At 51.3% G+C, this 16,889-nt stretch overlaps 1 protein-coding gene across 1 annotated transcript; it reads right to left on the bottom strand.

Annotated features, from left to right (window-relative positions):
* Positions 1-89: 89 nt before the first annotated feature.
* Pink1 (PTEN induced kinase 1) lies at positions 90-15,740 on the bottom strand. The gene is made up of 8 exons (XM_045148682.1): positions 15,354-15,740; positions 6,645-6,929; positions 5,720-5,820; positions 3,853-4,035; positions 3,251-3,414; positions 2,288-2,415; positions 1,792-2,028; positions 90-942 (listed from the first exon to the last, which is right to left on the bottom strand). The coding sequence occupies exons 1-8, from the start codon at positions 15,738-15,740 to the stop codon at positions 685-687; spliced, it is 1,743 nt and encodes a 580-aa protein (XP_045004617.1). The 3' UTR covers positions 90-684.
* Positions 15,741-16,889: the final 1,149 nt, after the last annotated feature.

Below are 16,889 nucleotides of genomic sequence, written 5' to 3'. Positions count from 1 at the left end.
TTCTCATCTACAGGGTACAAGAATCATTCCTTGGGATTTGTCCGTAGGGATAACTTCACATTGTCTTTAACACTGACACACGGGCCATGTTTGTCACCAGTATTTTTTATGTTAGGCCTTTTTATGTTAGGCCTTATGTTAGTGAATGTATCTGGACCAGGGGTTGGCAAACTTGCCTGTGGGCCACACTGGCCTGCCACTTGCAAACTGAAAATGGTTTTTATGTTTCTAAATAGAAAAAGTAAAATGTTTGGTGACATAATAATCAGATTTCAGGGTTCATAAATACAGCCAACTTGGAACACAGCCAGATTGGATGACTTCTGTGCCTCAGTGACGGGGTTGTGTCACTGCAACAGTTTAATCTCCTACCTGGCTTTCTACTACAAAGCTTGCCAACTCCTGATGTGGACTGATGTCTTAATTTTATAGGGGGATAAGTAAGTCCAGATGGGTCACAGGATTTGTCCAAAAAGCACACAGCCAGAATTAGTAGCTACAGCCTGAACCCTGACTCAAGTCATTCCCTCCGTTTGCCGAACCTGAGGCCTCCAGTTTGGCTGTCCAGCCCCTCCACACCAGTTTGTCCTGACTCCCACCCACCTTCCCCCAGCCTTTACACACCATCGCCACCTAGATGCTGCCAAGTTCTTTTAGTAATATACTACTAGTAATGCAGTGCCCTCACAGGGCCGCTCTCCATGAGCTGAGGAGCAGGGCTGCCTGGCAGAGCGCCTCACACTCCAGATTAGCCAGAAAGCACATCTTCAGCCTTGTTTCCACGCAGCTCTTCTCCATCAGCCTGTTGGCCAGCAAAGCAGCAGCTGATTGCTGGAGGAGCCAGCTAATCATCTTGTCCAATTTCAGATTCTTCGCGGCTAGAATATGTTCGCCCCAGAGGCTTAAATGAAGCACATTTGCAGCCACACGGGCAGATGGTCTCTGTGGCAGGAGGGAAGGGAAGCTCAATGCCTGGAATACCAGGCCCACACCACAACATCGTCGTCATCGATGCAGTGTGTTTCAGGGCCTTGTCTTGCCTTCTCCAACCTGATTCTCCCTCCTCCCCTCATGCACTTCCCTCGGCTGCTCCCCACTAGGATCTGGACATCCCCACGTCTAGAGCTAGCTGCACGAGGGCATTTTCACTGCTTCCACATGGCTGGGGGACTGCAAGCCTCCTGTGGATGGTTCTGTCTGTTCCTAGCACTGGGGCAAGTCTCTACTTGTCTCATCACCTTACAGAGTTGCTATGCTGACACAGTGATGCCAACAGCAGACCATGGGCAGTGAGGCGTGAGTGGGGAGCAGGACAGCAGGCTGAGGCCAGGCCTGCCGGAAGCAGACCTACTGCTGCTGCTGGCTTCACACAGGCTGGCCTTCGTGCTCCTTCACGTGAACGTCACTGTGTCCACACGTGCCCTCTGGAGGTTTCCCCACCTGTCAGCTGAGGTGACATGCTACACCTCAAAATCGCCCTTTTACTTCTGAGCAACTTTCTAAGTAAAGCCAGGAGGGCTGAGGATGAGGCTCGGTGGCACAGTGCTTGCCTAGCAGGCATGAGGTCCTAGGTATGGTCCCCCACCTGCAATGGGCGTGGGGCAGGGGAAACCCACAAGAGGTGAACTGTTAGAACTCTGACTAATGTCTTGGGGCACACTTTGCTCTGTGTTCTCTTGGAGCTGGGCTGTGTACAGCAGGCTCCCCCTGGCACTGTACGACTTCCCCAAACCTGACCTTTGCTCACGTGTGAACAGGAGCCCCATGCACACAGCCTGGAAGGAGCCTCACCTTGCTGGCTTTGCGCTGGAGCAGCGACCTCACTAGCTGTCTCACGTCTGAAGGCACCGACTTGGGCAGCTCAGGCAGCTGAGCCTCCCGGTAACTGCGGCTCTCCAGATGGTCCTTGCCCTGGCTGTAGAAGGGATTGGCAAACCCAAAGATTTCGTAGGCAATGGCTCCCACAGCCCAGGTGTCAGCCTTGCTGTAGTCAATCACCACCCTGGGCCCAGGGCAGGCCGTGGACACCTGTGGGAAGTAGAGGGTGGAGCTCACGATGTAGCAGGCTACTGATCATGCTGCTGCATGTCACCTGAGCGCGGGGTCAGTCTAAACTGTTCTCAGAACCCAGATCCCGAAGGATCGGCCCTGTTGATAAACATTCCAGGGACCTCAGGGCAAGGCAGGTTGAAGCAAAGTGTCAGGGAAGGAAGCTCCCACCTCAGTCCATTTAGTGTGAACACAGGGCAGCTCCAGCTGATGGCAGAACACGCTGAGCAGCACTCACCTCAGGAGCCATCAGGCAGCCGTTGCCGCCCCGGTCCACGTACCAGCTGGTGAATGGCAGCTGCAGGCCCATGTTCTCGTCAGCCAGGCAGCAACCAAAATCAGAGATCACCAGCCAGGGGCAGCCATCTGTGAGGGGTAGCAGAGAGGAGTAGCTGATTTTTTCACCTATGGGGCCCTCTGAAAGCCACTACCAGGACATGGATGAGCTGGACTAATGGACTGTGTGCCCAGGAATGCAGACAGGTAAGGCCTAGGCTGGAGTCCGTTCATCACAGCTCACAGGAGGGCTAGCAAGTAGGGACATGGAAATGCCTCCCAAACATCAGTCTGTCCAGTCTCTAGGCAGGGAACTAGATAAAGTTTGGCTTGGGGCTAGGGAGAAGGCTACCACCTAAGCATGAGGACCTGGCACACCTTGAGTTCAATTTCCCACATAAACAGCTGGGTGTGGCCACGCATGCCTGTAATCCCAGTCCTGTGGGACGTAGAGGGGAACAAAGAATTGCTGGGCTCATTAGTCAGCCAGTCTACCCACAATATGGCAGCTTTGGGTTCAGTGAGAGACCCCATCTCAAGGAGACACACAGATGAGCAACAGAAGACACTGTTCTCTGGCCTCCACAGGTGTACTCATAGAGGGTGCACGTGTGCGCGCACAACATACAGCATGCCACGCAAACAGGAGAGCTTGGTTCCCTAGTTTCCTAGTAACGAGCTGTCCCAAGACCAAAGGAGCTTGTTCTTGGCTCAGGATTTTCAGGAGTCCATGCACCCGAGCAGTCTTGGTTTTGAATCTGAAACCCCTGAGGCCCTACCTCAAAAAAACAAGAAACAAACAAAAAAAGAGGAGGCCTCCATCAGAAAGGGGCATGCCATCCTTGTATTCGGAGCCAAAGAAGACAGGAAGTATAAGAACCAGGACGCATCTAGGCCCCCACTCGCACTCCCTGGAGAGCCCCACCTGAGTCCAGGTCCACGAGGATATTGTCAGACTTGAGGTCCCGGTGGGCAATGCCCTGCTGAACCAGGTGATCCACGCCCTCCAGTAACTGCAGTAGCATGATGGTGGCCAGGCGGGGGCTGGGAGCATGTGTGCAGAGGTACTGACGCAGGGTGCAAGGGTAGCTGGCAGGAGGAGACAGGGCTTCTGACTCACAATCCCTACTGGCATTAGGCTTTTCCTCTTCCTCTGTGAGAAGCTTTGTTATTTCTTTGCTCCCATGTATCCGTTTGGGCCCACCCACCTCACCCCACAACCCTACCCCCCCCAACCCTGTGAAACTAGGAAGCAAGAGCCAGGGTGTCACATGTGCAAAGTGACAAAGCAGATTCTGAACTCCTGAGACTCATCACTGCGGTTAGGCAGCAGCAGTGAAACAGGCCTCAGAGAGCGAGCAGCCAAATGGAGCAAGAGAATGGGGCAACAAGTATAAAGTACGTTCTGGAAGACAACGTGTATGTACCATTCTAGGGTTCCCCTCCCTCTGCATGCTTCCATCCCAGAAAGCCCTGCACTCAGCATCCACTGGGAAGACGGGGATGCCTTAGGATCCTGCCACTTACTTCTTCATAACGAGGAAGAGTGTGCGTCCATGGCCGAGGCCCTCCGGGTGGAGCTGTGGGGGCAGCACGTCAGGGTAGTCAACCAGAGCCCCTGGCAGCAGAGGCACTGATGAGGTGAAGGCGCGGAAAACCCGGATGATGTTTGGGTGTGGGGCGAGCTGCTTGGGACCTCCCTTGGATCTCCTGTTTGAGACAACAGCTAGAAGATAAGCAAGCCACAACAAACACCGGCACTCATTTGTTATTTTCAAGTTTTTCCAGGGATTAGAACCCAGGTTCAAATTTAAAATTTTTTAAATTTTTATTTATTTGTGTGTCTGCATGCCAGAGTCTTACTGCTGAAAACAAATACTGTCTGGATTTAAGCCAGTAGGCTTCGCAAGCAAGCACACTGAACTGTGGAGCCATCTCCCCAGCCCTCAGTTATTTACTAATACTTGTTGAGATGTGCCCTGCTCTAGCTACTGTATGAGTTATGGAGACAAAAGTACAACAGGGATGACCTACCACATTGGATGACCCCATCTGTCTGCCTCAGCCTCAGCTGGCAGAACACAGTGTTTAAGCGGCCCTGGAAGCTGCTAAGTCCTTGGTGACACTTATCTTCTTGGGTTCAGTGGCAAGTAGGAAAGGGACAAGGTGGCAGTGCAGTGTGTGCGGCTGTTAGCACACACAGAGCGCTGCGGTCCTGCTCAGCCAGAGCAAGCACCCAGCCAGTGCTGGCTGGTAGTGCCGACTCAACTAACGTTTACTGCCCTCACCGTCCACACCAGGCCTGGCGCTACAATGCTGTGAAGCTGTGCACAGACCAGAGTCCCTAATATCATGGGGTTTCCATCTACAATGGGAAGGTTGCTTTCTGAGTGAGTGTTTTTGCCTCCTGAGGACAGTGACCTGGCCAGATCGTCTCCCTGGTTCCAGGGTCCAGGATCACCTGTTAGATGCAGAAACATCGAGATGAAGTTAGCAGCAGTGATGTCTTCTGCTGGCCCTGCCCACTCTGCCAGGAAGCCCCACACCCACAGCCCCACAAAGGCACAGGGAATCCTGAGGCTCACTGGCTAGTGTAACCAAATTGGTGAACTGTAGGTTCAGCTAGAGATCCTGTGGAGAACTACTAAGGAAGACTCCTGAATGTTGACCTCCAGCCTCCACATGTGTGTGCACACAGGTGTGCCTCCCCACAACCATGAATACACAAACACCCACATAGCACATGCACATACACACACAAAATCAAGCCAAAAAGGGGGGCTGGAGAGATGTCTCAGCATTTGAGGCACTTGCCAGGAAAGCCAAAGGACCCAGGTTCAATTCTCCAGTACCCACGTAAAGCCAGATGTACAAGGTGGCAAATGTGTCTAGAGTTCATTTGCAGTGGCCAGAGGCCCTGGCATGTTAACTCTCTCTTATCTGCTTCTGCCTCCTTCTCTTCCTCCCTCATTCTCTCGCCCCCCTTAAATAAGTAAATAAATAAAATATATTAAAAAAACAGAAAATCATCTCTTGGCACTGTTGTTCCTTGCTGTGGAGACAGAGCATGCATGCCGCTAGGTGGCGCTGCAGCCATGCTCTGCTTTGCAGCAACTAGGGAACTTGCAAGGATTGTCTAGGATTCTGGATCCCACGTTTAGGTGACAGCCCCTGCTTCAGTGTGAATGGGACACCTGCATCATTTGGGGACAGGTGATCTTCAGTCTCTCCCGAGCTCAAATATCCCTAACTGAAACTCCACCCTCTGTGACATCATTCGTAAGCATTTCTTATCCACCACAGGGCACTTCAGACGTGGTGCTGAGTGCTGGGGTAGTCAGGACTTCACTCTCAAAGAACCCATGGTTCTTCTGGTGGATGGAGGGGTGCTTACCTGTAAGTGACTGCTCCATACTCCCCTGCCAAGGCCACCCGGCTAGCTGGGACCAGCTCCTGGCTCATCGTGCTTAAGATGGCTTCACTGGAAGAGCCTGCCTGGAACACACCCGTAGTGCGCCTTTGGTTACACGGACCTGTGTGGAACAGCCAGTTCCAAGCCCTGCCTGGGACCTGGACCACGACAGCTGTGGCCTAGAATCAGCTTCGACCTTCAAGATCAGATGACCTTTCTAAACTAGTAAGCTGAAAATTCCCTCCTGGAAGAGGCTACCTATGCCAGCTCAAGGTGACCTCTTGGTAGTCACAGGGCAGAAGCGGCCAGTGTTTCAGGGAACTTGAGTACTTCTGAGGGCTAAGTGCAGCAAGTCTTTCACTTGGCAATTGTGGGGAGTGAAGAGGAACAAGGGGAGAGGCCACTGAAGGCGGGCGGGGGGGGGGGGGAGAAGGAAAGATGCCAAATGGCTGACTTCATGTGAAATAACCGTCGGCGGCCTGGCTACCGCCTGGAGCTTGCTAGAAAGAATCATACTCTTGCCAGGGATGGTGGTGCACACTGAAGTACGAGGATTACCCTGAGTCCAAAGTCAGGCTGGTCTATACTTAGACCCTGCTTCACTGTAAGTAGAAAGAAAGAAAGACAAAAAGAAGGAAGGAAGGAGGGAGGGAGGGAGGGAGGGAGGAAACAAGGAAAGAAAATCACAGAATCACTCTCACTCTGAGGCCTGCCCACCTTGACTTGCCAGACCTGAATCTGCCTTCGGATCTGATGTCCAGGGGGCCTATGGCCATACTCTGGTTTGAGACAGACAGGCAGCTTCAGATTCTCTTGGGTCAGAGGTTAGGGTGAGGAAGCCTAGCCTCACAGGGCCCTCTCTAGTGGGAAGAAACGCTTCCTCAAAAGAGGAAAGGTGCATCCTTACCGAGATATTCCACATCATCTTGATGGCGAAGGGAAAGGCAGGGTCCCCTGGAGCCTGCTCCTTGTTCACCCCTGGCAGGACATGTGGGCCTCGTCCTGAAAGAGGCCCAACATGCTTTCCTTCCTGCAGGTGCTGGGGCAACGTGGGCAGGGTGGCTTCATACACAGCGGCGCTGCAGCCCTTGCCAATGGACTGTCCGATCAAATAGTCCTCCAGCCGGAAGCCCTGCCAGCGTCGGGTGTCCAATGGGTCAGGCACCATCTTGTTTTTCTGGGTAAAAATTGCCTATGAGAAGAAAAGAATGCCCTGTGAGCCAGGGGGCCTGATTAGGCCCCCTTAATGCAGACATAGGAAGTGGAGAGGCACAGTGGCACGAGGTCTTCGCTGACAAGGCCAGTGGTGAGAAATAACAGCCACGCTGGCTTCGAGGGTCTGTTCTGTGGGCACAGGCTGGCCTACCTCCACTTCTTTATTCTGAGCCACCCTCCTCCACTGTGCCTTCACTGTAGTGAGGGACAGCCCAATGCACAGCACTACCACTCAGTGGTGAGGCTGAACTCCTGGGTCCTTTGCAACCCAGTCTTCCCACACAGACTTTAGATGTCTGACTGTGGAGGCTGCTCTCTGCCATGACCTAACCCCCAGGCCCCTAGATGGCTACCGATGAGTGGGGTCGGCAGTGGCCCCAAGTCTGTGGCAGACAAAGGGACAAGGTCAGGAATGACCCTGAGTTGAGGCATTTCATCCTTTCTCCCACCTCTGCCTCTCAGAACCTCGGGGCTGCTCTGCTTGGAAGGGGGACAGGCATGTGTACGAGAGTTCTGAAAGAAACAGACGAAGGCTCAGTGCCTGGGAGGTTCTGCCATGACGGACACCTGCCTCCCAGGACTCGGGGCCGGACCCCGATTCAGGCAGTGCTGCCACCGCTTCTCCAGTCACCAAGGCTGCACCTGTGTCCTCAAATCATCTGCTCCCTTTCTTTCCAACTGCATGAACAGTCGCACACAGTCACCAGTCACTAGTGACACTCATCACTGGATTTCCTTCATCACTCCATCTCTTCACTGCTTCCGGGCTAGCTCACACTACAGTGCCTGCACGTCACCTGCTCACTGCTTCCGGGCTAGCTCACACTACAGTGCCTGCACGTCACCTGCTCACTGCTTCCGGGCTAGCTCACACTACAGTGCTCGCACGTCACTGCTCACTGCTTCCGGGCTAGCTCACACTACAGTGCTCACACGTCATCTGCTCACAGCATCGGGTTCTGCACCTGTGGATTTCCCCGGGATGGAAAATATTCTTTAAAAACTGCCATGCACACCACGTCATGTACACACACGCACATGCACTCAAACAACAGTTGCTACTGAAAAAAAAAAAAGAAACTGAATCTCCATCCATGGACTTTAGTATCTGGGGGGGTCCTAGAACCCGTCCCCTGTGGACACCCAGGGACACTTGTGGCTTATCCTGTGAGGAGTGTGTTTTTGTGGTGCTGGGGTGAACCTCAATTCTGCCTTCCGCACCGATGCTGCAGCCGCCTCTCTCTGAACCCTAACACCACTCTGTAGCCCCCACCGGCTTTCTTCCTCTGCCTGGCTTACCCATCTCAACTTCTTGTTCTGTAGCCCGCCCTGGGACCCTGTCAGCTTCCATACCTTAGCTCACAGGTGCAGGTGCCACTTCCTACATGTGGGTGCTGGGAAGGACTGAACTTGGGTCATCGGGCTTTGCATGCAAGCACCTTTAACCACTAAGCTATCTCTCCTGTCCCTCATACATTTTATGAGATACGGTCTCACTACTGAGCCCAGGCTTGCCTCAAACTTGAGATCTCTCTCTCTTTCCAGAGCGCTAGGATGACAAGTATGTAGCCTCATCTAAGCCACTCATGCCTTCTGCATTTCCACACACGCTCGCCTGCTCTCTCGCTGTCTCTGTATGCATCAGAGAACAACCTCAGGCATTTTGTTGTTGGTGGTGGTGGTTGTTTTGCCACTGGGAAGGCCAGTTTAACTGCCCTGTGGGCTTTAGGATTCTCCTGGCTCTGAATCCCACTGCTGTAGGCACATTTAGAGTAGACTCATGCTCCCTTTGTGTCTGGCTTTATGTGAGTGCTAGAGGAAAAAATCAAGTCAAGTCAGCAGGCTTGTGGAGCAGCAAGTGCCCTTAACTGAAGAGCCATCTCCCAGCCCCTGGATTTTTTCTTTAAAAATCATTTTATTTATTTATTTATTTTGGTTTTACAAGGTAGGGTCTCAGTCTAGCCCAGGCTGACCTGGAATTCACTATGTAGTCTCAGGGTGGCCTTGAACTCACAGGGATCCTTCTATCTCTGCCTCCCGAGTGCTGGGATTAAAGTCATGCACCACCATACCCAGCTAAAATTTTTATTTCTTTTTTGAGGTAAGGTTTCACTGACCTGGAATTCACTACGTAGTCTCAGGATGGCCTCAATCCTGTGCTGGGATTAGAGGCATGCACTAATACACCAAGCTTAAAATTTGTTTGTTTTCTTTTTTCTTTTTTTTTTTTGTTTTGTTTTTCAAGGTAGGGTCTCACTCTGGTTCAGGCTGACCTGGAATTAACTCTGTCATCTCAGGGTGGCCTTGAACTCATGGCGATCCTCCTACCTCTGCCTCCCGAGTGCTGGGATTAAAGGCATGCGCCACCACGCCCGGCTTTTGTTTGTTTTCTTTATATGCCTCTATCCAGCAGTAGAGAACAGCAATGATGCTTACCGAAGTTGAACATCACATGGAATTTTAAAAAAAATTTTGTTCATTTATTTGAGAGTTACAGAGAGAGAGAGAAAGAGGAAGATAGATAGAGCGAGAGAGAATGGGTGCACCAGGCTTCCAGCCACTGCAAACGAACTCCAGACGTGTGCGCCCCCTTGTGCATCTGGCTAACATAGGTCCTAGGGAGTCGAGCCTCGAAACAGGGTCCTTAGGCTTCACAGGCAAGTGCTTAACCGCTAAGCCATCTCTCCAGCCCGATCACATGGAATTTTTAGTACTAGAACTGCTTTTTGTTTTGTTTTGTTTTTCAAGGTAGGGTCTCACTCTAGCTCAGGCTGACCTAGAATTCATTCTGTAGTCTCAGGGTGGCCTGTGATCCCCCTGCGTCTGCCTCCTGAGTGCTGGGTTTAAAGGTGTGCGCCAACACGCCCGGCTCTGGAACTATTTTTCAAACATAGTCTTTATTTTTATTTATTTGAGAGAGAGGTAGAAGGAGCAGGGGGAATGGGCATGTCAGGGCTTCCAGCCACTGCAAACTAACTCCAGATGCATGCACAACCATGTGCATCTGGCTTACAAGGGTACTGGGAAATTGAACCTGGGTCCTTAGGCTTTGTAGGCAAGTGCCTTAACTGCTAAGCCATCACTCCAGCCCCTAGAAGTACTTTTAAAAAATATGTTATTTACTTATTTGAGAGAGGGGGGGTGAGGGAGGGGCAGAAAGAGAAAGGGGGAGGGAGAGGGTGCCATAGCCTCCAGCCACTACAAATAAACTCCAGATGCATGTGCTACTTTGTATATCTGGCTTTATGTAGGTACTGGGGAATCAAACCTGGGTCCTTTGGCTTTGTCAGAAAGTACCTTAATTGCTAAGCCATCTCTTCAGCCCTAGAACTGTTTTTTTTTTTAAATGTTTTTATTTATTTATTTGAGAGAGGGAGGGAGGAAAGGAGAGACAAAGAGAGAGAATGGGGGTGCCAGGGCTTCTAGCCACTGCAAATGAAGTCCAGATGCGCTACCACGTGCATCTGGGTTACATGATTTCTGAGGAATTTAATCTGGGTCCTTAGTCTTCACAGGCAAGTACCTTAACTGCTAAGCCATCTCTCCAGCCCTAGAATTGCCTTTTTTTGTTTTTTTTTGAGATAGGGTCTCATGCTAGCCCAGATTGACCTGGAATTCACTATGTAATCTCAGGGTGGCCTTGAAATCACAGTGATCCTCCTAGCTCTACCTCCCAAGTAATGGGATTAAAGGTATGTGCCACCATGCCCAGCTTTAGAACTGCTTTTTAATTTTGTTCAAAAGAAGTCAAATGCACAAGATTCTTTCTTTCTTTCTTTCTTTTTTTTTTTTTTTTGAGACAGGGTCACATGTAGCCCAAGTTGGCTTTAAATTCACTATGGAGTCAGGGATCCTCCTGCCTCCACCTCCCACATGCTGGGATCACAGACCTATAGCACCACACATAGGTCATATGTATATGTGTGTATGTATGTATGTGTATGTATATATACATATACATATATATGTATGTATATGTGTGTATATATAGATACACACACACACACACACACATATACTTCTATATTTACAACAAACCATGTTATTTCCCGCCCTCCCACTCCCCCACTTTCCCCTTCATAACTCTGCTCTCTGTCATATCCCCTCGCCTGCATTTTTTTTCATATTTTTATTTATTTGAGATCAAAAGAGGCAGATAGAGAGAATGGGCACATCAGAGACTCTACCCACTGCAAATGAACTCCCGACACACGCGCCACCTTATGCCTCTGGCTTACATGGGTACTGGGGAACTGAACCCGGCACTTTGGCTTTGCAGGGAAGCACTGTAACTGCTGAGCCATCTCTCCAGCCCAAATGCCTGCATTTTTAATGTGAAATTAATGGATAACTAAAGATTTATAATACAGGAGAGTGAAGTGTGAGAAAAGGGTAAGGAAGATCAATTTTAGCAAAAAGGAGAAAAAAAGCCTTTTTCACTGTAAGCAGGATTTGTTCAATTTCCCATCCTTGGCTTCTGCCAGTTAAGGTGAAGTAAAGGACAATGACTGAGGACTAGATCAGATATGGCCTGTCACCCCAAACTGGCTCACACGTGAGGCTCTGTGGTGATGAAGGATGAGGCCTGGGCTGGAGACCTGGAAACACCTGGTCTACCTGGTTCTTAGTCCGTGTCCTTGGGCACACACGCATCCTCTAGCCCCCAGCCCTAGCTGTGAAGCACAGCACTGTGCTCAGTGAGACGTTCCAAACACCAGGAAAAGGCTAGCCTCCAGGAGGAAGGCAGAATCCTGGCAGCTGACCACCTTCAGACCTGACCTGCAGCGTTGGCTCCTGCTGTCTGCAGTCTGCCCCGCTGCTCTGCCCTGCCCGGCAGATTTTAACTCACCAGCCTGGAGTGAGCCAAGTCCTTAAAATAAGTCCTGGTTTCTAAATATACTCATCATTTGTTTGTCTGAATAACCTTGACCAAGACTTTAGCTGAGCAGAAACAGTGGTTTCTGAGCTGCTTTAAGCATTTAAAAAGCCCAAGAACCCTCATGTATCCAGTCAGCAGGATGAATAGACAGGCTCATTAGAATGCTAGATTTGCTCTTTTCTCCTGCCATTCAGGTATTTTTTTTAGGGTGTTCTTGTTGGACACACATATGTGCCCACACAGGGCTGCATGTGCTCCCCTATGGCAGGACCAGAACATCTGGACTCTTACTCCATCACTCTCATTGGCTCTTACTTGAGCCAGAGTCTCCCATAAACTACAGCAATTCTCAGCTCTCTGCTCCCCTTCCGGATTGGGGTTACAGGCACGGGCAGCCATACGTAGTGTCTAGTGGTCCTAGGGATTAAACTAGTGATATCTCAGTCTTCCTCAGGCCCTCATGCTGTGGAGGCAGCCTGACTCAGTGGATGTCATGGGCTTTGAGAAGCCAGAGTTTGGGGCTGGAATGACAGCTCAACGGCTAAGGCATCTGCCTGCAAAAAGTCTAATGACCTGAGTTCGATTCTCCAGTACCCATATAAAGCCAGATACACAGTAGCACATGCATCTGGAGTTTGTTTGCAGTGGCTGGAGGTCCTGGTGCACCCATTCTCTCTATTTCTCTCTATTCTCTCTATCTCTCTGTCCTCACAAATAAACAAATAAATACATATATTTTTAAAAAGGTCTGGAGAGATGGATTAGTGGTTAAGGTGTTGCCTGTGAAGGCTAAGGCCCCAGGTTTGATTCCCCAGTACCCACATAAACCAGATGCACAAAGTGGCACATGCTTCTGGAGATCCTTTGGAGTGGCTAGAGGACCTGTGTGCCCATTCTCTGTCTCTCTTCTCTGTATCTCTCTCTGCTTGCAAATAAACAAATAACAAAAAGAAAAGCCAGAGTTTGGGCTCTGTCTTTATTAGAAGGTCAGATCACTTCTCTATGTGTCACCCTCCCCCATAAATTAGGGATAATGATTACTTCAAGAGCTATAAATGTAGAGCCAGGCATGGTGGCGCACACCTTCAATCCCAGCACTCAAGAGGCAGAGGTAGGAGGATCACCATGAGTTCGAGTCCAGCCTGAGACTACATAGTGAATTCCAGGTCAGCCTGAGCTAGAGTGACACCCTACCTCAAAAAACCAAAAAATAAAAATAAAAAGAGATAGAAGTGTAATGATTCAACTGTTACTCAAGTTTTAGAAAATTTACACAAAGTCAGCCAACCATTAAGACACACCTCAATTATCTCAGCACTTGTAAGAAAAGACAGGAAGATCACATGTTCAAGGCTGACCTGAGCTATGTGTGTGTGTATATACATATATATATATATATATCAAGACCTTGTCCAAAAAGAAAGAAAGAGAAAATTTACATAAAACCACTTGCCATGGTACAACTGTAACTATACTTAACAGAACATCTTCCAAAACATGCTATTGGAGGAAGAGATACAGTCAAAGAAATGGAAGGTGCTGACATCATATCAGGTCCTTAGTAACAGTGAAGTAAATGTGGTGGTGCACGCCTTTAATCCCAGCACTTGGGAAGCAGATGTAGGAGGATCACTGAGTTCGAGGCCACCCTGAGACTACACAGTAAATTCCAGGTCAACCTGGGCTTACAGCAAGACCCTACCTCAAAAAAGCAAAGGAAAAAAAGTAACAAGCAAGCATGAATTGGTAATTTCCAAGGAATTTACACTTTAAAGACAGACCTTCAGGGAGAATCCTGAGGCTCCCACAACAGTGCAGGCTATTGCTAATGAAGGCTTTTGGCTGCCCACCAGCACTAGATGGCAAGACCCTATTGCTGAAGACCCCACACACTCCAGTTACAGAACACTGAGAAATCAACCTGGAACTGAGCTAGAAGGCTCCTCCCTGCTGGCTGTTATAATGCTGGACAGTGTGGGGCAGCCTGCTGGGGGAGAGATGTCATCCACAGTCTTACCCAGCAGAGGCCCCTGCAAGCTGTACACCAACAAGCCAGGCAAGATGTGTTCACTATGGGCTGGTGAGATGGCCTAGTGGTTAAGGCACTGGCCTGCAAAACCTAAGGACCCATGTTCAATTCCCCAGGGCCCATGTAAGCTGTTCTCACTTTGGGGGGGGTCAAAGAACCTTCTTCTAGTAGTTGGTGGTGACTACTGGGGGAGATTCAAAATTTGTCAAAGTGCTGAGAATAAGAGACTGCTGAGCGCTCAGTGCTAAATGAGACATCAGCATCACTCCTCCAAGGCTCAGGGGACAAAGAGGGGGCAGAAAGAATGCAAGAGCCAGAGGATGGGGAGGAGTGCTTTGGAACACTGTATTCTGGACATTTAGTAGTGGTTACATTCATGACCTCACAGTGACTGTGGCTACCTGCACAATCTGGTCATGGTGGAGGAGGGGGGAACAAGACATCAAAGTAAAAAGGGGACAGGAATGGTTCATTGAAAGGGGAGAAAGGAGAAGGAAATGGGAAAGGATTCTGATCAAAATACATTATATACACATATGAGACTTGTGAATTATAAAGTTAAAAACAAAGTCCTTAACCTTTGCCTGTCTCCCTGTTGTGCTCCTAGCCACATAACCTAAGACCCCTCCCCACAGGCACTTACGCCTACTCCTTGAATGTTTTTATTTTTATCATTCATTTGCAAGGAAAGACAAAAGGGAAGAAGGAGAATGGCCGTGCCAGGGGCCTCCTGCCACTGCCAACGAACTCCGGACGCATAAGCCACTTTGTGCATCTGGCTTTATGTGGGTACTGGGGAATCCAAATCAGGCCATCAGAGTTTTGCAAGCAAGTACTTTTAACAGCTGAGCCATTTCTCCACTCAGTCCTGCCACTTTCATTACCCAATCGTGGCTCAGCATCCTGCCCCTCAAAATGCCTATGCTCGCAGACACCGCCCCCCCCAGCCTCCCAGGCTCAGCGACTGCTTCCCGGCCCACTCCTAAACACAGGCTCAGAGCCTGCCACCAGAAATGCCCAGCGGCTAGATCTGCCCCTGACTCCTTCCCTCCTCGTCCACCTCACTCTGGATCTGGGCCTGCCCTCAATCATAGCACCTGATCGTGTACCCCCACAAGAGTCTAGACCTGGTTCCCAGTCCTGACTTCGGAGTCGAGCCTCGCCTCCCGGACCCGCCCCCTGCACCTAACACAGCCAGACTCTAGCACACCTTTCTGCTTTAGGGCCCACCTCCAGGCCACGCCCCTGCACCTAAGACCACCCCTGCCCGGGTTACAGAGCCGGTTCCTAGCCTTCCTCTGCACCGCTCTCTGCACCTGGGCCCGCTCCCGCCGGACCCCAGACCCTGCCTTGAACCCCGCCCCCTGAGTCTCTTGGACCGCCCACACGCCCCGCCCCTCGGTCTGGCCTGACCCAGCGCGCGCTGTCAGTCAGTCCGCCCGTCCGTCCGTCCGTCCGTCCGTCCGTCCGCCCGCCCGCCCTGGGCTGCTCACTTGGATCTCCCGACACGCCGAGGCGGCCCGCCGGCCCTCCGCCTGCTTCTCCTCGATGAGTCCCAGCCCCAGCCCGAAGGCCAGGAAGACTGCCCGGCCGCAAGGGCCCGCGCCGCCCCGGGCCCGCGCCACCCACTGCCGCTGGATCCGCGCCGCCAGCCCGACCACCGACTGGCGGAAGAAGCGGTAGCGCTCGGGGAGCCGCAGCCCGAGCCCGCGCGGCTCCGCCCCGGGTCCCGCCGCCCGGCCCGGACGCTCTCCGCGGCCCCGCGCTGCCGCCGGGCCCGGTCTCCCCCACACGTAAGCCGGGCCAGGCTTGGCCGTGAAGCGCAGCAGCAGCGCCCGACCCAGCTGCAGGCCCCGGCCCAGCGCCTGTCGCACCGCCATGGTGGCGCCGCGGCCGCCACCACCGCCGCCCCGGCCAGCGCCAAAGACAACAACAAACTGCGCGGGGGCACGGCGCCTCTGCGCAGGCGCGCGTGGGCGGGGCGGATCCGCGTGCAGTTCCGCAGGTCGTCGCGCGAGGGCGCTGCGCGCGCATCGGGCAGATTCAGCGGGTGTGCACCTCGGACCCAGGTGGACCAGGAGGGGTTGAAAGTTCAACCAGGCGTTTGTAAAAGCATCGCTGGTCCTGGGCGGAATCGCGAAAATGAGAAGGGAGGCTTATCAGTAGTCACCGCCAGGCCCTTTACATCTAGTAAGATTCCTTAACTTTCCCATTAATGAGATAACGACAGTGTTTCAGATAAGGAAGTGTTCTAGGTTGCATCCAGATAATAGAGCTGAGGTCAAAATTCATGTTGATCTGATTCGTTGAGTCCTTGGTCTCCCAGTTCCCTCGAGCTCCTTTACAGGTCCAATGTTCCAGGGCTTCTTAGGACACCAAGGGAAGTCTTGTCCAAAGGCCATAATTTATAAACGAGTCAGCCAAAGTCCCAAAACAGAAGAGGGACTTACTCAAAGTCAGTTTGTTAATGGCAGGTCCCTGTTTCCCAGAATCTCTGTTAGGAACGGTTGGCTGGTATAGTATCTTTTTTATTTCTTCCATTTTATTTTTATTTAATTTTGAGAGAGAGAGAATGGGCGGGCAGGGCCTCGAGCCACTGCAAAGACCAACATGTGCTAATGTGGGTCCTGTGGAATTGAACCAGGGTCCTTTGGCTTTGCAGGCAAGCACCTTAAACGCTAAGCCATCTGCTCAGCCCTTTTGGCTTTTTGTTTTGTTTTGTTTTTTGTTTTTCGAGGTAGGGTCTCACTTTAGCTCAGACTGACCTGGAATTCTCTATGTAGTCTCAGGGTGGCCTTGAACTCAGGGTGATCCTCCTACCTCTGCCTCCTGAGTGCTGGGATTAAAGGCGTGCGCCACCACACCTGGCCCTTCTGCCTTTTTGAGACAAGCTTTCCCTAAGTAGTCCTACCCTTGGGATGTAGAACACTACTGACCTGGAATTTGCTGTATAGAATTGGCCTTGAATTTGCTTCATTTCTCCTGCTTCTGCCTCTGGAGTGCTGGGATTATAGGCATGTGCCACCATG

This window comes from Jaculus jaculus, chromosome 5, assembly GCF_020740685.1.
Source record: "Jaculus jaculus isolate mJacJac1 chromosome 5, mJacJac1.mat.Y.cur, whole genome shotgun sequence".
Lineage (NCBI taxonomy): Eukaryota > Metazoa > Chordata > Mammalia > Rodentia > Dipodidae > Jaculus > Jaculus jaculus.
This window is presented reverse-complemented; position numbering and strand designations above follow the sequence as displayed.

Excerpts from the sequence above, each read along its gene's own strand:
- Pink1 (XM_045148682.1), bottom strand. The coding sequence starts at position 15,740 with ATGGCGGTGCGACAGGCGCTGGGCCGGGGCCTGCAGCTGGGTCGGGCG. Across the intron at positions 6,930-15,353 it reads CGGCGTGTCGGGAGATCCAA|GCAATTTTTACCCAGAAAAA; the intron begins GTGAGCAGCCCA and ends TTCTTCTCATAG. Across the intron at positions 2,029-2,287 it reads GCTGCCTGATGGCTCCTGAG|GTGTCCACGGCCTGCCCTGG; the intron begins GTGAGTGCTGCT and ends TACTTCCCACAG.